This window comes from Gymnoscopelus braueri (assembly GCF_963280865.1).
Source record: "Gymnoscopelus braueri genome assembly, chromosome: 11".
NCBI lineage: Eukaryota > Metazoa > Chordata > Actinopteri > Myctophiformes > Myctophidae > Gymnoscopelus > Gymnoscopelus braueri.
In genome coordinates this window covers 22,766,823-22,788,150 of record NC_137613.1, presented here as the reverse complement: position 1 = coordinate 22,788,150, position 21,328 = coordinate 22,766,823, and the positions used below count along the sequence as shown (strand labels likewise).

Genomic DNA, 21,328 nt, shown 5'->3' with positions numbered 1-21,328 from the left:
CGTTGTGAGCTTGTAGAAATCTTCTATTTTCGCTAATTGTGAAACGTTATTTTTTTCCCCCATGTTTGGACTTTATTACTATTATTATTATTTCCCTTTAGTAACATCCCCAAAATAGGTAACACCAGGTTGAAAGTGGCTAACCTGCCCGAACCCTTAAATGCAGCCAGATTCTTGTACGATCAGAGATAATTACAGGAGTGGCGGTTGGTTGGACATACCTGCAGGTAGCAATCTGTTGGAAGGTTTGTGGACCCCACCGCCGGCTCCAGTTACAGCTCCACCTGAGCCACCGCCTTTAGCCACCCTGGCCTCCTGTGAGCCTGCAAGAAAGCAAATCCAGTCCGTCAATGACTCAGCCGGGGCTTCAGTCTAGCCAAGCCAACGGCATCTATCGACTAACTTTTACCCGGCAACTGTGATGTTCAGGCGTTGTACCTAATCTACAGTTTTGTGTGTATTTTGTGTTATTGTTATGTGCAGACAAGGGTATTAGGTGTTCCTTTCCATTTTATGCTGTGCTGAAAGCCATAACCCCAGCCAAATAAACATTGATCTAATCCCACTCTGCGCAGTTCTCCCTCCAGCCACCAGGGTGGCGAGACTCACCATCAGCAGCAACAACGTCCACCCTGAGCCTGAGGCACTCTTGTCCGTGATGGTGCAGAGGTTTGGCTAGAGGGAAGAAAGAAACAACACAGGCTTTAATTACAGACTAACTAATGCACTTACTGCCCTGGCCCCCTAATCCACCTTCACACACACACACACACACACACACACACACACACACACACACACACACACACACACACACACACACACACACACACACACACACACACACACACACACACACACACACACACACACACACACACACCCTTGGAGGCAGACAGACACGCGGCAAAGCATTATGAGCCATCTGTGAACAGAAGGTGTGTGTCTTGTTGTCCGGCCGTTTATCTAATCACAGCCATAGACAGGGTCACAGCACTGCTGGTTCTATTGGGTTTCATGCTAGGGGAATAGCAGCCATTGCATAAAGCTGGCAAACAGAGCCGACACCCAGATAATGTCAACAGTCAGCTTCAAAGAGCTGGCCTCCTTTGTCTGGTCCTCAGCCAAAGTTCAACCAGTCACACACAAACGTAAATGTGTACAGATTGCCTCCCTTGTGTGATTTTTTTTTTACTTCATGCAGGTACTGTTCCTACCAACTGCCTCACCAAAACCCCATTTTGTCTTGATAAAGACGCACAGCCATCGGACACTCACAAATATAGTAGTAGCTCTCTCCCTGGCGGAACTCCTTGCCCAGGGTGAACGGAGTGAATCGCTGGAACTTCTCGGAGAACTTCTCGGGGGCGTGCGGGGCGAATGGGTGACCGCACTCCCAGCGCATCTGGTCGTACGACTGGGGCTTGCACGTGTCGTAGTCGCCGCGCTCCACCATGTAGAGCACATAGCGCTCGGCGTCCTGCGAGGGCACCTCGCCCAGCGGGTAGTGGGGGCACACGATGTCAAGGTAGTCGTTCAGTCGCACCTCTACCGCGTAATCATCCCACTGGAACCTACAGAGAGGGGGGAGGGAGGGAGAGAGAGAGAGAGAGAGAGAGAGAGAGAGAGAGAGGATGGTTAGTCGGGTGGCAGGAGATTAATAACCGCACGGATTGGCTACAGAGCGGCAATAAATACAAGCCTCAAAACCGTGATTATCTATCGATCGGTCACACGTGTCTGTGCACAACAGGGAAATCAGACGAAAGATGGACAGAGCGGGGGAGCGAGTGTGTGCGATTGTGAATGTATGGCGTGTGCATATATGTGTGTGTGTGTGTGTGTGTGTGTGTGTGTGTGTGTGTGTGTGTGTGTGTGTGTGTGTGTGTGTGTGTGTGTGTGTGTGTGTGTGTGTGTGTGTGTGTGTGTGTGTGTGTGTGTGTGTGTGTGTGTGTGGATGCATCTCTATGTATGCGTGTCAGACAGACACACTAGAAGGGATGGAGAAAACAGAAAAAAGGGGGAGAAATGTGAGCACCATGGAGAACGTGTACATAAATATGGATGAACGGGCGGCAGGGCGTGAAATGCTGCGCTGTGCTGCCTCTTGGAGAGTTAGCGCTGAGTGCACACTGATCCCGTTACCCCCTCAGGAGCTGGATGGTGTTTACAGAGAAACATTAGTAGTCAGTTAAGTCCACGGATCCAGGAGATATTACTCCACACAGATCCAGGAGATGAGTATTGACATCTGCGACCCCCCACACAGCCACATACACAGGAGACAGTCAAAATGCATAATGACAAATGCACCCAAATAGAAGCAGACACACAGGCCGAGGTTACTAGGAACAAGATTCGGGGACGTAAATAAGAGTAAAGGTCTCCCTTTCATTAAGGGAGAATCAGAGAGAGACACGCACACACGCACACACGCACACACACACCCCCGAGAGCATGCGTCTGGTGACTGTCTGTGCCCGTCACCCAGCACCACACTCCCTCTCATTAGAGATACGGAGAAAGAGCGAGACGGAGACAGCCTGACTGCCTGCCTTTCCTCTCCTCTGACCCTCCCTTCATCCCCTCTTCCACTCCTCCTTCCTCCTCTCCACCCTTACATTTCTTTTAATATTCTTAAAAAACTAAATTGCACAATTTCTCTCTAGTATGCAGACTATGTGTATTAGCATTGGCGTCATCCTCACCACCCTGGAGAACAGGATGTAATGTGATGACGTCTGCATGTTCAGCAGACCACCTGTTGGCTCCTCCAAATAGGTCGAAACAAACTATTTCAACCAGGTCTGCTTTTTCCTCTTCATTCCGTTTCCAGCACCCCCCCCCCCCTCCACCCTTCCCCACTCCCTTTCTCTTCTAGTTCCATTTTTCTCTCACAGATATTATACGTTGATCGCCAGGGGATCATCACCACGCCCCCCCCCCCCCCCCTCCTCCCGCCTGATTTATACTTGGTTGCGTGCCGTGTCACGCACCAAAAAATAGCTGATCTACAAGCCCACAAGGTGTCAACAGTGCGACCCGCTGTGAGCTTGTAGATCGGCTATTTTTGGTGCTCGACAAGGCGCACACAACCAAGTATAAATCACCTCTCCCTGTAACTGAATTATCCCCCAGGGAGCTGCTCGGTGCGGAGGATCCCCTCTCAGCCAAGGCCATTTTTCACCCCACCCACACACACAGAACGGTAGCTAACGGCTAACACACACACAACTCAGTGATGCTCATACATCACCACCTAGACAAGTACCCCCAGCCCAGACTCTACTGACACACACACACACACACACACACACACACACACACACACACACACACACACACGAGTATTCAGTTACTCAAGCTGTCCTTATCCATTTACCGTCTCCTACTGCTCCGACTCACCAGGGTTTCCCAGAGAATGGATGAAATTCGCTGGACTTCCAATATTTTCACAACACGTCTCCAGAATGTGTGTCTAAGATAGGGTTCTGTTGCTTTTGCAATCAATACATATGTGGCTACTCAAGTCTTTCAACAGCCTGCACAGAAGCTGGCCAGTTTGTGTGTGTGAGTGTGTCACTGGTCTAGGCTGGAAAGAGTAGATTGGGATCTACTGAGAAGTTTATGTTATAGCGCTTGTGTATTTGTTTGTCACATTGAGCGCCATTAACACCACACAGATCTATGGAACAGAACACTTGGGTTCCCCACAGCCTGCTATTGACACACACACACACATACGCACACACATACACACACACGAGCGCGAGCACACACACAGCCAATAAAAGCTCCACATTGGAGCCATTTCACCTCCGGTCGGGGGACTTGGTTAAGAGATTTTCTCAGAGAATTCCAACCGTTTCCTCATAAAAAGCCCCCTGAATGCAACAAGTGACATTTGGGGGATTTTGTTTTCAAGGACGGGGGGGACGGGACGGGGGGGGTTAGTGTTTGGATGACAAGGTCCATATGTGGGACTAACGATCAAAGTGCATGGGCAAAGGGCCCCTGCCGCTCGTTAGGCTGGTGTTGTTGTTTGTTGCCGGGGGACCCCTGGTAAAAAAGCGGAGAGACACTGTGGCTCCAAAAACTTGGGGCCCTGACTCCTACTCTCCAAAACGCCACCTCCTGTCACCCCCGTGGCCCCAACCATAACACCATTCTCTCTGCCTCTGCGTCGACTCCCGCTCCACTGCACCACCTCAATGCTGATGAGCAGATTAGCTAACGACACGACACCATGACGAGAGCAATGCTGGCCTGTTAAAGCGCAGTAACACCCTCTGCCAAACAGAACTCAATCAACATGCCATCTAGCTGTGAGTGTGTGATGATGCCGTGCCCAAATCCCTGCGCAAACGGATAAATGAACAGTGAGGAATTTACTGTGTGCCAACTCCGATTGGGGGGGTAATAATTATAATTTTTGCAATGGTCCAGACAGCTTAGCTCTTATCTACTGCTTGCCTTGCCTGCCACACTCTGTTTACCGTATTGCCGCTAAAGTGTTTATTCTCCTCGTCCTCCACTTTCAATCGATAACACTGGTTAGCAAACAATGTGGTTTGTCTTTCACCCTGACAGTTACCCAAACAGTGACACACACACACACACACACACACACACACACACACACACACACACACACACACACACACACACCCAGTCCTCTCTTCTCCCAGACCCCCCTCCAACAACAGCATAACCCCACCCTCCCACCCTGATGATAAGAAGCTGGTCGTGGTATGGCCCCAATGTGTTCATCATCAACAACAACAAAAAAGGGGGAGGGGGGTCAAGCACAATTAAAACACAAAAAAAGGGTATTAAAGTTACCCGGGGGGGCAACTTATGCCCCTCCGCCCACTCCCCCCCCCCCCTCCCTCAAACCACAGTCTTTCCCCCAGGCTGAGAGCCGGAGGGATGAAAAAAAGAGAGAGAGAGGAGAATGAATGGTAGGAGGAAGGGGTGGGAGGTTGGTTGGGTAGGGGGTGGGTCAGAGGGCTTGGAGCTAGGAATGGCTTTTGATCTTCCCCCTCTCTCTCTGTGTGTGTGTGTGTGTGTGTGTGTGTGTGTGTGTGTGTGTGTGTGTGTGTGTGTGTGTGTGTGTGTGTGTGTGTGTGTGTGTGTGTGTGTGTGTGTGTGTGTGTGTGTGTGTGTGTGTGTGTGTGTTGTATGCGAGTGCTACAGTTGCTTCTTTATCAATGCCAGGGCTTCATACAGTGGCTCCATTCACACGCTGCAACTGGCTGATGGGAGTGCAGAACACAGGCTGAATGCACACGGCCAACGAGGGTCGGCCTGACTTTTTGTTAGTTATTTTTTCATTAACAGCAAATGAGTTTGTATTATCCTCACACTTCACTTCTCTTCTCAACACTTGCATTGTTGGAATGCAATGCCCTAACCACTTTAACCCTGGCAGGACATCATTATAGGCCAAAAAATATATATACAACAATTGAAAAATGTCTCAAGATTTTCGAATCTATGAGCTCACAGCACGCTGCAAGCTTGTAGATCGGCTATTTTTTAAAATAATTTAGAAAATGTTAAGTGGTTAATTGACTGACCCGAACAACACAAGTGCCCCCCTGTCCGTCTCCATGTGAAAGTAGCCTGGGGCCAAAAGACAAACACAAACTATATGTCAGCCTTCATTCTGCAGACTCAACACAGCTCCCCATTCTTTGTTCTAATCTAGAGGGTCTGCTTCTTGTCATCGAGTCTCCTCTCTCCCCAGACTGTTGCGGAAAAACCTGTGCCTTCCCTCAGTGTCTCTCCCTGCCATTGTCATGCTTAATTTATACACCGGGTGTACGACTAAGTATTAATCAATTGCGCCACAGCATGGCGGACTAATTTGACGGCTCCCCTGCGATTATTCATGCGGATGCAAGAGTTGAGCGGCCCAGCAGAAATAACCACCAGGAAGGGGGGGGGGGGATTATTCTCTACTTGGAGTTGGGGATGATTCGCGGATGCAGACATGCGACTGGGAACTGTGTGCCCATGCATGTGTGTGTATCTGTCTGAGAGTGAGTGCCTATGTGGGAGTGTGTACGCCTGTCTGCGTACGAGTGTCTGTGTGTGCGCGTTGGGTCTGTGGAGTCTGTTGAGGAATCTTGGGTGTGCGTTTCTGTGACGATAAGAGGGGATAATGAATGGTGATGATAGCAGACAGCCAGGGAATGTCAAGCGGTAGCATGCGTGTGTATGTGTGTGTGTGCGCACGCATAGATGTGCGTGTGTGTGCGTGTGGTCTGGTGTGAAAAAATAGCCTACAGACTGTTCCTCTTCCTCACTCTCCCAGTTTTTTTTTCTTCCCCAGAGTGAATTCCTGATTTATTGGAGCCTCTTCAGGGGCAGGAGCCTAATCTCTCTTCTTTAATCTCTCCTCTGGCCAGCGTTTTGCTTTCTTCTGCACCTCTACCCCCTTCCTTTCATCCATCCATCCATCCATCTCCCTCTCTCATCTGTGCACTCGATCGCCCTGTGGAATGTTGGACCTCTGAGAGGGAGGAGGCCTGACTACGGATCAAAGGTCGGACAATCGTCGAGTCAGCAGCACTGGAGGGTCTCTAACACCCAGATGAACACACACACGCACCACACACACACACACACACACACACACACACACACACAGAAAAGCACTTTTGGCCCTTGCGTGTTCAAAATCCTAGAGGCGGTAACCGTGGCAACTCTTCAAACATGGATCCAGATCCATTCAAAAGCACACAAGAGCCACCACAGCTGACAAACCAACCTAGCTATGATGACCACTGGACCAAGAAGAACCAAAACATATGGTCTACGCTTCACTCGCTTCCACTGGACATGTTGATCCCATCAAAATCTTGAGCACCTTGCATTTGACCATATTTACACTGCAGCTATTTTGATCTCACATCATATACCCCCTCCTCCCCATTCCATTGGGCTATACTGCTTGCACTAATGCAGCCAGAGGCTCTCTGGTCCAAACAACTCTCCCGACAATTCGACGTGTTATTGTTAACGGTGATTTATACTTAGTTGCGTGGCGGTGTCGCACACCGAAAATAGCCAATCTACAAGCTCAAAACCCATCGCCGTGTGACGTGCTGACGCGTTGTCAGCTTGTAGATCTGCCATTTCTGGTACGCGACAGCGCACAACCAAGTAGAAATCAGGCATTAGATCCACATGTCAAAGGCCATCTCAGAGCTTTGTGTAATTACACCAACTTCCAGGAATACAAATTTATTTTCCCATCGGGCTATAATGCAACCAGTAATGCGGCCTAAAAGGTGACTGGACTATGCTACGGATGAGTGGATAGGAATGCCTGTGGTGGGGGGGACTAATCGTCTCGTCCGAGCCTGGATTATCGGGTGTAGCAGGGACTGAGCCCGGGTCCATTCATCAGCACCAGACCCTGCCTAATACAGGGGCTTAGAGTCGACACCAGGGCCCAGAGCAGGGGGACATGAGCCGGCCGGGGAGAGGAGAGCGAGATGGGGGGCAGGGCTGGTGCCTCGACCCCTATTGTCCTCACATAGATATGTGGTATTACCACCCTTGCCCTGGATTTAGTGAGTGGAAAAAGAGCTGGACTAAATGACTGTGTATATGTATGCGTGTGCTTTCGTGGAAGCAGAGGGGAAAGTGAGAAGTGCCAGTGTGTGTGTGTGTGTGTGTGTGTGTGTGTGTGTGTGTGTGTGTGTGTGTGTGTGTGTGTGTGTGTGTGTGTGTGTGTGTGTGTGTGTGTGTGTGTGTGTGTGTGTGTGCGCGCACAGGGGAGTAGTTTCACTCAGAATCTGTCCTGTGCTAAATGAAAAACTGTTAGGGGACTTTAAAAGAAAGAAGAGGCGCGTTAGAGGAAGAAAGGGAGCTAAAGGGTGGGGAGTATTTCTTAAGTACATCATGAGCTTGGTTAAGCTGGTCTGCTTCACGTTCTTTTATGCAGTCAAAATTCTCCTCGTTTCATCCGTCCGTCTGTCCATGCGTCAATGTCAGGCTGCCCCTCCCTTTCTCTGTTCCGTCTTTCATCGGCCAATAGGCCGACCTGATCCACCCTCCTCCCCCCTTCCCCCAAACCTTTCGTAACCAATCACGACGTGTCCTGCTGGCATCCCAAATATGTGAGCCTTCTGACTCGCCACTTGCGAAAGCCCCGCACAAGGCAGCGTGGCAACGTCGCTGTTGTCATAGAAACAAATGTGGTCCAACACTTTCTCAGTCCTTTCGCCTCCCTCTGTACATTAATTACCCAACCTTCCCTTTTCCCTGCTTCTTAGTGACTTGTTTGTCAGTCATCTCCCTCCGTGTGTCACTCAGCCTCGGTTCGCTCACGTTGTTGGTTGTACTGACAAGTGCCCGTGGCCAGCTGGCCCAGCTCCAAGCAAAAACAACACAGAAAACAGAAAAGTCCAGCTGTACAATAATTGCCTAATGCCAGTGAACCAGGGAGACTTAGATGAATGCCGGTGATCTTTACAACTGTCTTGCACTGTCCCTTGAGCCATTTGTATCTTATAAGGCCCTGAACAGAAAGGTCACCACTGACATCACATTCCTCAGGAGGCAAATATCCGTGTAAGAACATCGATTTTGGCCAGATTGATTTCTGCAAGATAAACCTTCGTTTCCACGGTTCCTCCCTCCCTCTTCTAATCCAATCACAGCCTCCAGCCTCAAGTGTAGCATAATGAATTCCACAGGGAGCACACAGTCTATGAGCATTTTTTGTATTGTGCTGGCTCTTAATTACAGACACACGATGTGCCAATAATAGTGATAGTAAAGCTCATCTCTAGGGGGCAGTAGTAAGTGGCATTCAAGCACCAATGCAAGCAGGACAAGAGGACATGCATTTGCTGTGGGGACAAGTTTACAACCTAAATCCAATTTCTCAACCAAGAGAGACAAACAAAAGTGGGAAAAATAAAAGGTCACACAATGACCCTATTTACACGACAAACACAATGCTTAATTTCAGAGACAATATTTACCCTTTGTAGGCTAATTCTCTTTCTGTCTCTCAAACGCTCACACAATGTGAATGTGTTGGACAATCTCACAATGACTTGCAAGGACTTGCGCAACGACAAACAAGTCTCAACGGATACAAAGGCAAACACTGACATCCACAGGCGTACACTCACATATATACAAACACACACACACACACACGCACTCACACACACAAAGACAGAGCGAAAGTGCGGGCTATGTTTATCATAATTGTACATCTATTTACTAAAGGGTTCTTTCATCCTCAATGTTTTCGTCTGGGATGGAGCAGTTGTAAAACACTGAAGACAATAATTGCGGGGCCGGCGTGAGAGTGGAGGAGGAGAGGAGGGGGGAAGACAGAGTAGGAGGCAAAGGAAGTCTGGTGTATAGATAAGGAGGAGGCACTGGGATGGACAGGGAGAAGACAGAAACACCCATGGGGTTGATTACCAGTGAAAATGATCCAGGCAAGATTGAGGGCTGAAACTGGACATCAAGACAGGGCCAGACCAGGAGGCCATGGGCCTGTATCCCTCTTCATCAGCAATGCCTGGCAGCTGCATGTACCACCACGAAACAACTAATCGTGCAATCAATCACTATTAATCCACTTTCACTCACTGGTGCCGTTTTTAACCGTGTCAAACTTAACTTCCCCTACGACCATGGGAAAATGTAATCAACATGTGGAGTACACAGCCTCAAGTCCAGCCTTTTTTTTTACAGCTTGCGTGTGCTGGTGTGTGAGAACCGTATTGTTTATTGTGTAGACAGGATACGCGCTTTTCCCGGGAAAAGCTGCGTAGCCAGGAAGTGCTGTACTTGGTTTAAAGGGAAATGCACACGCGCGCGCGCACACACAGACTGCACGGTTTGGTAACACTAGCTGGCTGCGGGTGGTGAAAACCTTTGGCCTGATTTGCTATCCGACAACACATACTCCATAAAACAAGCCCCTCTGCCTGTGACACGGAGACAAGTGTGGTTTATCACAGTGCACAGGGGAGGAAGGAGCGTGTTGACAACCTTGAGGACATGTCAATATGGCCACTGGGCTAAAAATCGTCTTGTCACAGATTATTGCAGGCTGTAAAATATAAAGCCATGTTCCACACTCTTCTAACCGATTACCAGCCGTTCTGCTATCTCTCCCCAGTCTTTCCTTCTCTCCAGATTTAATTCACCAGACAGATTACCAGGGCAGATTAAGCCTGTGGAAGGAGAGAGAGCGAAAGCGAGACAGAGAGACGATGAGCCAGAAACAGGAAATTACTGGAGGATGCAGGACCAGAAAGACAAAGAGAGAAGGCTGAATTCAGGAATGAAGTAGGGAAAATCTAGATTATTTTTCTCTGAAAAGAAAGAAAGAAAGAAAGAAAGAAAGAAAGAAAGAAAAGTAAAAAAAAGAGCTTCATTGTATAGGCTGTTACTTAAACAGTGCAGAAATCCCTTATCTAGTGCCTCCGCCTGATCACACCCCATAGAGTTCACTACTCAACCTTATCACTCTCAAAACAAATACCCACATACCGACACACACACAGTGTGTGTGTGTGTGTGTGTGTGTGTGTGTGTGTGTGTGTGTGTGTGTGTGTGTGTGTGTGTGTGTGTGTGTGTGTGTGTGTGTGTGTGACAGAGACACACACACACACCTTTGTTTTTATCCATCTTATTCCTGTTCTTTCATGGCTGGGGAGTTCTCAGACTGGCCCAACCCCTTCCACTGCCACATGAAGAACCTCAAGAGGGGAACGAGGAGCACACATGAACAGGCAAATGAAAAGAAGGAAATGGGAATTGAGTTGAGTTCTCTGGGAAGACTTAAGAGTGGCTGCAGGGAGAGGAAGAGAAAGGTGGAGGAATGAAAACTATGGAGTGAAGTGAAGCCAGGAAGAGGGAGAGAAAGAAAAAAAAACAAGCGCGAGAAGCAAAGGGCAAAGTGCCTAGTGACGAATCGCTACGGGTGCCAAGAACGATAAAAAAAATTCCACACCTCTTACCGAGCCCCCCCCCTCATGTTCTTGGAGAGCGAGAGATGGAGGTGAGGAAATAATAGACTGAAAAGAGGCAGCTTGTAAAGTTGAGATAAAAGCTGGTGGAGGGAGCGAAAGGGGGGACCCAGAGACAGAGGGAATAGAATCAGAGTTTCCCAGAGGCCGAGCCACGGCCGTGTGAAGGGAGGCCCAACTGAGTGGCAGGCCGGCATTCAGGGACCACCGCCACAGCACCGGTGACTGACAGACTGATAGAGGCCACGCCACTTCATCACACACTGAACTCTGACCCCCCCCCCAATCAGTCACACCCGGTACCATTCTCTTTCTGTGGCACTCCATGAAGAGCATTCCCCAATTTGTATGGGAAGCATTATAAAACAAAGTAAGAAGGAGGAAAAAAAGAAAAGGTCCAAATTGACGGGCTAAATGGTCTGGGAATCCCTCATGAGGGTGAAACCTACCTTTCAAAAACATCATTCATCGCTGCCAATGCAGCACAAAGGTATTCGTTTAATTGAATTACACAGTTCAGCTAGCTGAGTTGGGTAAAAAGATATATCTATAAACTCATCATTAAAGTAAAAACTAACACATTCTCTGGGAAAATCTGAGAAAAAGAGATGTATTCTATGATCTGATAAGGTGATTATCTCATATGGTGAGCATAGAAAGTGGTGATAATGACGATGAAGAAAATGGTTCCAAATGCAAAGGAATGGTACTCCAGCCTACACAGTAAAGTCCCCAGTGTTAAATTGAACACTTTGAGTGTAAAAATTGACCCTGTAAGCGCTGAGAGAAATGAACAGAGGACTTTACTGTGTCGAGTGAGCGGGGGAGCCATGAAATAGTTAACAGATACACTGAACTCTAGACCACAGAACCAGCTTGAAAAGGAGAACCTTGCCAAGGCCAATAGGAGGAGGGAGGCGGTGGAGTAAGGGAGAGACAGGTACAGAGCGGAGGAGGAATGGAGGAAAGAAAGGAGCGAGGGAGAAAATGAAAGGAGGGAGGTATAGCCGTGCTGTCAGCAAACGAGAGGACTGCGAGAGGGTTCCAGGAGAAAGAGCAGTGTGAATGAGTAGATTATTGCTTCACATTGAGGCAGCCTAGTCCAGAGGGCTCTGGGGACGATGTTAACATCAATCACAGCCATGAGGCTAGTGTGTGTGTGTGTGTGTGTGTGTGTGTGTGTGTGTGTGTGTGTGTGTGTGGACGGTCAGGTTAATGCGAGTATGAGGCTGCGAGTCGCTCAGTCATTTGTAACTGGGGCTGTTGTACACGTGTGCACACACAGTCTGACACACACACACACACACACGTTGAGCCCCCCGCATAGACACTCCCTTCAAATAGACACGTACACATGCAGGCATGCTGAGGCACAAGCTGACTGGGCATACTGGTGAAGCAACTTCTGGGAATCAACCGGTACAGAGCTGGTGATTAAGCTGCTGGTAATTAGATGCAAGCGTTTTGTGTTGTTCACCCTGACACAAGTACACGAACAAACAGGCTGCCAAGAGCGCTGACACACCACGTAAAAACACACACACACACACACAAGAGAACAGATTTCACTCATGCTGAAACAGAGCATGTAGCAAGCTCTCGGGCAGCTACGACCTTGGGAGTCAACATGCCCCAAGGCATGCACGCACGCACGCACACACACACACACACACACACACACACACACACACACACACACACACACACACACACACACACACACACACACACACACACACACACACACACACACACACACACACACACACACACACACACACACACACACACACACACACACACACACACACACACACACACACACACAGGGTGTAATCTGATTTGCCTCTTTACATATCAACACATTAAGAAGGAAATCACAGCAACTTTCTAATTAAGGCTATGAATCAATTAACCACAAAAACTAGGAGTGACAACTTGGCTTCAAATCCCATACAGACTCCCAAGAACTATGTTTTGACGTCAGTGGTGTCAAGAAACAGGGTCAAACGTAGATTGCTAGAAATGATGAAGTCGAAGGAACAAATGAAAAGAATTTCCCGAACTTGCTGATATTTCTGCGAATGCAGGATTAAGTGTGACAGAACGGGCAGCTTAGTGCAAATATCCAATAGTAAAAATAGCAAGTGCAAGGGGCGGATTACCAGTATATTCCCAGAAAAATCTCATTGTTGTGTCTCTGCAGTGATGTAACAAAACTCTTTGCATCCATGGACAGGCGCCTTCATTCTGATTTTTCAGTGGAACACATTATATGATGACAGATCAGAGTGTTACATAAATGTGACTTTCTGATAACAAACATGCCTAGTATTAAACATAATTCATACTTAGATGACCAGTGGCTTCGCAAAACGAACACAACAAACTGTCACGTGAAAATCGGCTATTTTCAGCAAGCCACACCATCATGCAATGAAGCATAAATTAAGCTTTAGAACTGCGAGTTAGAGCCTGATAAGATCTAAAATGGATTCGGACGTTTTCTGGAGGGGAATTTTAATATCTGGGTGTTTACAATCAAGCTAGGACATGTGTTTGCACATTAGTGAGAGTGCACACCCAGCTCCAGTGATTGATTGAGACAGTGTCAGTTTTAGTGTGACTGTGTGTGCTGGGCAGTGATTGAGTGAGTGTCTGCCAAGAGACTGTGTGTTTGCGCTTGTCAGCCTCTGTCTACGTGGGTGTGTTCCAGTGCCTGTGGTGTGTATGTGTGTGTGTTTGTGAGTGCGAGTGTGTGTAGCATAAACCTTACCCTCCTCCCACATAGCCCAGCCAGTTCACCCTGCCATCATCAACCATAACTCTAATTGACCCCCACTTATTTCGAATGGCCCCTAACCCCAACAATTTGAGCTCCAATTTCTTCTCCCTGAGCAATCCATCTCTCTCCCACTGCGTGACCCACTGGTCAGGCTTCAAGTTACCTCCTCTGTCTCTGTCATAGTCCATTACATATCATCTTACCACCTGAAATATGAACACCTCTATGTCTCTCTGACAGCAAAGCCAACTCCATGTGATATCATCTCTAGATATGGATATGATGGAGCGAGATAAACTCCCACTCATTACATAGAACAAAACTGTCTGCTGACTCTTTGAGGAGGATGTTGTTGAGGAGGATAATCTCGTTATTTCAACACCACTGCAGTGAGTCAAACATTTAAAACCAACACAAAAAATATTCCACTGAGGCCGTCCAGGCATCTGTAGGTTTCCTTTGCGTGTGATATGGAGCTTATTAATTATCTTTTGCTTCAATGGAGTGACTGAGAGTAAATGATCCATTGAATAAAAACAAGCTTGGCAGCAGCAACAATTTAACAAGGAAAACCCAGGAGAAACGTTGAGTGCTGGAATTAAATCAGGGCTAGGCATTTTAATAGGTGCTCTTGGTTCTACAGTGGTACAATTACTGTAGTGTTTGACGGTAAAATCGCAAGTTGCTTAGAAAACACACCAAAAAATAGAACACTTCAATATAGTAGAGGCGGGCACTTTCTGTTATCTTCACAGATACAGATCATGCTCACACAAATGTATTCCCCGTGGAGCAATTCTTTTCAGTTGAGCGCCATGGAAAAATGCTATCAAACAGCCCTGTTCTCCCACTATAAACAACAGTACATCCTTTATCCGCATAGACATTTACAAGGCAAAACCATTTTGCACCACGTAACCTTACGTTACACCTATTCAGTGTAGTCTGCTGTATCCATGCGAGAATAAACTGGCAAAAGTAAACTGGCAGCTAAACTAGGGTTAGCAGTTCAATCCAATCCACTTCATTTATAGAGCACATTTAAAACAACAGCGTTGAACCATAGTGCTGTAGTGTACACAGTAACAAAAATATACTAAAATATTAATAACAAAACAATACACAATAAACAGGGGGGAAACACAGAGGGTGCAACATATAGACACATTGCCAAGTGGAAACAGCAACTCTCAGTCAATGTCAATCGCACATAAAAGTAACGAGATGTAAAATATCAGGGAAGGGGTAGATACTAGGCTGCGAAACAGATTCAATCTGACCTGAGGTTCATATCAGCAACGAATTACAGGTAAACAACAATAAGGTAACAATAACGTTCACTAATACTCTATGAATTCAATACACAACAATGGAAATAAGCCCTCAGGGCTTTTTGTGTTATACTTTTAGCATTACTGTACCACTGACTGTACTATTTGCCAATCCGTTAACCCATTGATACCTGGAACGCATCTGTGTCACTTTAGATTTCTTTAGGCTATTCAAAAATAGCAGATATACAAGCTCATAGCGCGGCACCGAGTGCCGCGCTATGAGCTTGTAGATCTGCTATTTTTGAAAAATCGAGGGGAAAAAAATTGGGTTTTTCTTTCAAAAAATTTTTTGGATTTAGAAGACCTTTCTAGAATCTTCTCAGGTCTTAAAGTATTCAATCAAATCAAAAGCGCCAGAAAGTTGTGAGCAGCATTGTGTGTGGGAGGGAGGGAGCGGTAGAGGGCAGCCAACTCAGCCCAGAGACAGAGCCTAACATTATCATGACAACAGCAGCCAGTTCTGTCCATCACAGTGATATAGAGCAGTTGGTTCTCAACCGTTTCAGGCCCAAAATAATCATATCTGACCCTCAGTCACCCCACCCCACCAAGCACTTGGAATTGTAGGAGTTGAGGCATTATATTTTACATAGTGTAAATATTGTGAAAATAGCCGATTTACAGTAAGTACATCTACACACAACGCCTGGCGTTGCGAGGCGTTGTGAGCTTGTAGATCGGCTATTTAAAAAAATTAAAATAATAAACGTTCTTATTTTATTTGGCTAACGTTTGACCAGTTTGTTGGGTTTTTCTTTTACTTTATTTGTATAAAAAATGTCTTAAAGGTCCTTAAATTGTCCCCCCCCCCCCCGCCCAATCATGTGGTGACCCCCCCTGGGGATCCCGACCCACAGGTTGAGGACCACTGATAATAGCACACTAGTTGAATATGCATGAATTCCAGCAGCTCAATGACAAATGCATTGTGATAAGAAACGACTTTGTGCATGATCGCGAGGAATCACATTTACATACATTAAGTTCCTTAATTAACTGGGTAAACAAGTACTTCTGGACCAGGGTGTTCTGGGGTTAATAAGAGATGCATAGATAAGAATCGTAGACGTAGAATCACACGGTGTTTACAACAACGTTGACTTACTTTGGGTTCGTGCTATTCCAGTAGACACTGTGGCGCTCCGCAGATGCAAACCAGGCGGAGATAGTCGCAAGCAAGCACAGGATCCACACCAAATCCATAGTGGAGTGGAAGAAAAAAAACAAAAAAAGAAACACCTCAGGTAGTTTTTGCAACAAAATAAAAAGACGAATAGAGCAATAGACTTCTCAAAAGATGGATGCGTCCGTCAATCGCAAGCCTGCAAGCTAGTAAACAACTTGTGCAGCAACGCAAAAAAGACAACAAACAGATTGTTCTGTAAACACTAAACTGTGCGGAGAGATCAGATCAAGTCAGGAGATCCGTAGTGAATGAAAGGGCCAACCTGCGCGGACGACGGTTTTGTCAAACGCCCACAACTGTCCACCACGCCCCCTCTGCCGATAAGAGCCAATGAGAAGACTGTCCGAGAGACGCTGTGTGATAAACACACGCCCCCCCGAGCTCGGTTCTGATTGTTGTTTTTACGCAGAGACGCATACAATGAACGGTGTTGCCATGTCGGCTTATTATAAGCGACTTTGGGCTTGTTTTTCTGTAAAGTTGCTTGTAAATATTGGTTAGTTGCCGGTTGCGTTTTTTTGGTGCTTGTTTTTAAAGTGCGGTTGCTTATTTGGGCTTGTTTACATTTTTTTTTAAAACAACAACATTTGGTTCTCAAATATTTGTGCCAGGGCCCAGGGAGCATGTGTGTTATTAATGTTTAAAATATTAACAACATATGCTAATATTCCACATTTTATTTCGAGATTATTTGAAAATAGCAGATCTACAAGCTCTAGGAAAATAGCAGAGCTTGTAGATGCATATAGGTTTAAAAGTGCTAATGTGGCCAAAGTTGCTTCTTTTGGGCTTGTTTTCCTAGACATGGTTGCTTATTTCTCTCACAAGATATGGCAACACTGATGATAAGGCTCAAACTTAACACAGTGTTTTATTAAAACCTAATTACTTTGTCTGCCAACAGTAGACTTAAGATCTAAATGTCTAACTGTGCCTCTTTTTTCCCTTTTCTTTTTTCCCCCAGAGCAATTCCAGAAATGTAATTAAAAGTGCTATTCTTCTAAAATGCCAGATTTGAATTAGCTATTTAATTATTACTAAGTTTTTGCTGTTAAACATTTAATAAAAAATGAGGTGTACATAATGACAAGAACGTTTTTGTCATTATGGATAAAAAACATAGTACTACTTATTATGAACTGCTTGCATGTAAAATATTATAGGCTGTTTATTACACAGCAAACTGCTACGTGAGGGATCCCTATCTTCATATTGTATACAGAGCATTGGAATTGACCAGTATCATACAATTATTATTAGTGTCAAGTAAAGCTATTTTTAATCAGTTCTAATCGAAACGGATAAGCTCTCAAATTTAACTCGTGACATTTTTCGGAGGAAAGAAATTACACAATTACTGTACGTACCACCTGAATGTGTGCTTTCCACTGTGCATGTAGCCATATTTGAATGTTGTGGTCACCAATCACCATCATCTTCTTATAACAATAATGATGATGATAACAATAGTAATAATCATTATAATGATAGGTATACATCATATAAATAGGTATAGTAGAGCCCATTATACTGTTATGCTAAATGTGAAAGTAGTAAAAGATGCCATACACTATATGGTAAGATAAGAAGGTGATTTAGGGATGCCGTGGATGAATAAATTATGCATAGGCTCTAACTGTGTTAGAGCACTGGTTCCTAAAGTGGGGACCCCAGGGGGTCCTTGAGGGTGTTCCAGGGGGTCCCCAGTTAAATGATTGATAGTTCATGGAACCTTACGGGACTGTAACTCCAGTGTGCAGTCTCCAGTGTGCACTCTCAGAGTTAAATTAACACTGAAGATTTTACAGTGTAGATTAGGGTCCCAGTCTCAGAGATAGAAATCACATGAAATTGGGGGCCTAATGAATATCAAACTGGGGGTCCTTGAAATGAAAAAAGTTAGAGAATCACTGCATTAGAGTGTATGTGTTTTCAAAAAGACATAACCTCTGTGTAGTCACATTGTAAATCCCTACACTCATTTTCTGTTCCATTGACACGGATAATCTGGCCTGCGGGCCTCTTATTCAGCCCGCTGAGCCACATTACCCCTGGGGGGGGGTTCAAGCTTGTTTCTGCTTGACATGACTGTTTGTTTTGCTCTGCCTGCTTGGCTGTGTAACATCAATCACAAAAGTAGTGTTCCAGACAAATAACACCAAAAGGACAATTACAAAAAAGAAAGGTGGGGTAAAAAAAAAGGACAAGCAACCATGGCTGATGGAGGTAATCAGATAGCTACGTACTGACCACCAGAACGATTGGCTTCATTTCAAGGCATGGATGAGATTCAGGGAATTGGCTGGACACAGAGGGGATTTTGGTCCATATTTAACAACGGGGGTAGGGGGGAAGACTGGAGAAAGGAGGGTAGAGAGAGAGTACAGGAACTAGCCTCTGATGTAACATGAATGTAACACTTCATCACTTCATCAAAATCATCATTTTATCTGAGGCAATCAAGTGCAGCCTTGATGTTGATTGCTAGTAGGCGTACGTTTTGCCATTTGTTTTAGCGTTAGGGTGTCACAAAGGTGGGAGTTACTCCATTTAATGCAACACAATGAGGACCAGAAAGATTACATAACCAGGAGAGGGTTTCAAAGATAATTTGGGATATTGTTCAGTGTTCGCACTACCCAAATTGTCCCGATGTGATAAAACCCACATAGCACATTCTCCAAGCAGGTTAAACATAACTACACTAAGAGTGATTTACGAATGCAATTTCACCAAAGTCTGATCCAGTGCTGAGCTGTGCATACAATCTAATCGTTGCCTCTAAAGGCACCCACGCAAGCATTTTGCATGGCAGTTAAAGGTATTAAACTTTTATTGCTTTAATATACACAAGGTGCTTTCCTATTCAAAGCTACCAACAAAGACAGAGAAGACTGAGGAACCCAGTGCAAAGGATGAGAATAAAAAATCCCATGTTGATTCAAAGATGGCCTCACTAAAAGCAGACACATGGACCTGATATTTGCACAGTAGACATTTTGCTCTTACGTCATACTCATCGGTTACGAATATGGTCAGTGGTGGTTGTGCACTATTCGATGCCATACGGGTCAGCACAAATCATGTGCTTGGTATTCATGACTAGGCCAGCAGTCATACCACTTGATGAATTTTTCAGAGACCAATTCATTTTCTGCACCCTTCTCTCTGTGGACAGATAACAGCTACAGTAGTGTAAGAGAGCTAACTGTCGACATAATTGCATTTCGCATTTCGATGGAAAATTGCATTGGAAGAGCTTTCGACGTGCCGCTAGCGTCTGTGTCAAAACATTATCAGGAGGCAAATGAGAAGACTTTCAATTTCATACCGCCCTCTAACAGTAAATGAGTAGCCAAACAGATGAACTGGAACACTGCTGCAAGTCAACTTTGGCATTTTATGCATATTGCACAGTCACATGCACATGCATGTACGCACAAGCACACACTCATGCAAGCACACACTAGCACTGGGCAGACATGCACCCAAATTTACATAAAACCCACACAAATCCAGTATAATATATACATATATATATATATATATATATATATTGTGTGAGAGTGATTTAAAAGTAAAGGAAAATTATGGTAAAAGTTTTAGATGCTTAATACAGGCATAGGAACATTACATCTATCTTGGCCAATGCAATTTTCAATGGTGTCAGGGGACTGTATTTCCCTGGATTTTGAAGAAGCCAAAAACTAAAAACTGATCAAACATGTTTCTCGGGAAACATTTGGAACATGTCTACTTTTGCGCAAGACCAACTCAAGAGTCCATTTCAGCTGGATGAGACAGGGGAGGGGTCAGTTGTTTATGGGTGTTTATACCCAATAAAACAAGATAAGAATGAGATGATGTCACTCTGTTTTTAGACCTTTTGTGACATCCCCTGCCAGGCCAAGATGATCATGACATGCTGCACAATGATTTTATAATCCTATTTGAAAACTTCCCGATTTGCAGAGGTAAGAATGTTCTTCTTTATTTAGCTGTGAATCAATCATAATCATAATATGATAATAATAATAATTTAATCACTTATGTACTATTATGTAATACTCATTTTTACTGTCAAATGTGTAGGCTAAGCAAAATCTACAATACCTTTAACCACTTAAATCCTGTATAATTTGTTGACCAGGATCCCCGTGGCTCTGTACTTGGCCCCCTCCTTTCTCCCCTCTGCACCAAATCTACAAGCTCACAACGTGTCGCAACACTGCATGTTGTGCTGGACTATTTTCACAGAATGCTCACCTATTTTTGCCAAACCTTCGCCCATTATGATTTTGGACGGACCTTTTAGACAAAAGTATTATAAATGTAATTGTTATGTTTTACATTCTTTTTGCCAAATAAAAATATCAATCAAAAGCCCAGAATAGTGACGCTTTTATTGCTCCTAGTGTTGATGATTTCTTGAATGTTATTGTATGTCTTAAATGTCTTTATGAATTTAATACATAGGACCACAATTTCCGGTCAAAAAGCTCGTACTGTGGGAACCAACACACGGGCATCGATCAAGAGGACGTCCCACACCTACCTACGTGGATGTACTAAGGAAAGATGCTGGTGCAGAAAGCACAAAGGAGCTGGCCAGATGTATGGAGAACCGAGATGACTGGAGACTCCGATGGAGGGCTCGTCTGAGGACGACGTAGAGGAGACCACAATGGAAACAAGCCCTCAGGGCTTTTTGCGTGAACCTTTTAGCATCATTGTATAATCGTACCACTGTACGTTTTGCAAACTGCTAATACAGTCTTCAATCAATCAATCAATCAATAGGGTCAGAGAGAGACCAGCCAAAAATGTGTTCAGGTGTCACATGCACCAAGAACAAGGACATCACAGTAATTTGAATAAGAATATGTTATTAGATATTGAAAAAGAAAACCTGTGCCATGATTTTAAAATTGTAGTAGTTGTAATTGTAGTTTATCATGACTCTTTGTTTTTTAGAATAAAGGGAACAGCTGAACAACTTCAGTCATTA

The 21,328-nt window shown here is 45.3% G+C and overlaps 2 protein-coding genes across 5 annotated transcripts in view; both read right to left on the bottom strand.

Annotated features, from left to right (window-relative positions):
* Positions 1–17,657, bottom strand: part of s100a10a (S100 calcium binding protein A10a) — a 96,922-nt gene extending 79,265 nt beyond the window's left edge. The window contains exon 1 of the mRNA XM_080441294.1: positions 17,654–17,657. The gene's annotated coding sequence lies outside the window, so the exon portion shown is untranslated. The remainder of the gene's footprint in view (positions 1–17,653) is intronic.
* Positions 1–21,328, bottom strand: part of efna1a (ephrin-A1a) — a 33,842-nt gene that overhangs the window by 2,503 nt on the left and 10,011 nt on the right. For 2 of the 4 annotated variants that reach the window (XM_080441289.1, XM_080441290.1), the window contains exons 1-4: positions 16,240–16,561; positions 1,279–1,574; positions 610–675; positions 222–323 (exon numbers count right to left, since the gene is read on the bottom strand). In XM_080441289.1, the coding sequence (XP_080297415.1) occupies positions 222–323; positions 610–675; positions 1,279–1,574; positions 16,240–16,337 (562 nt within the window). In that variant the 5' untranslated portion in view covers positions 16,338–16,561. Of the gene's footprint in view, positions 1–221; positions 324–609; positions 676–1,278; positions 1,575–16,239; positions 16,562–21,328 lie in introns of those variants that run through there. The other 2 variants (XM_080441287.1, XM_080441288.1) reach the window with 1 other exon arrangement.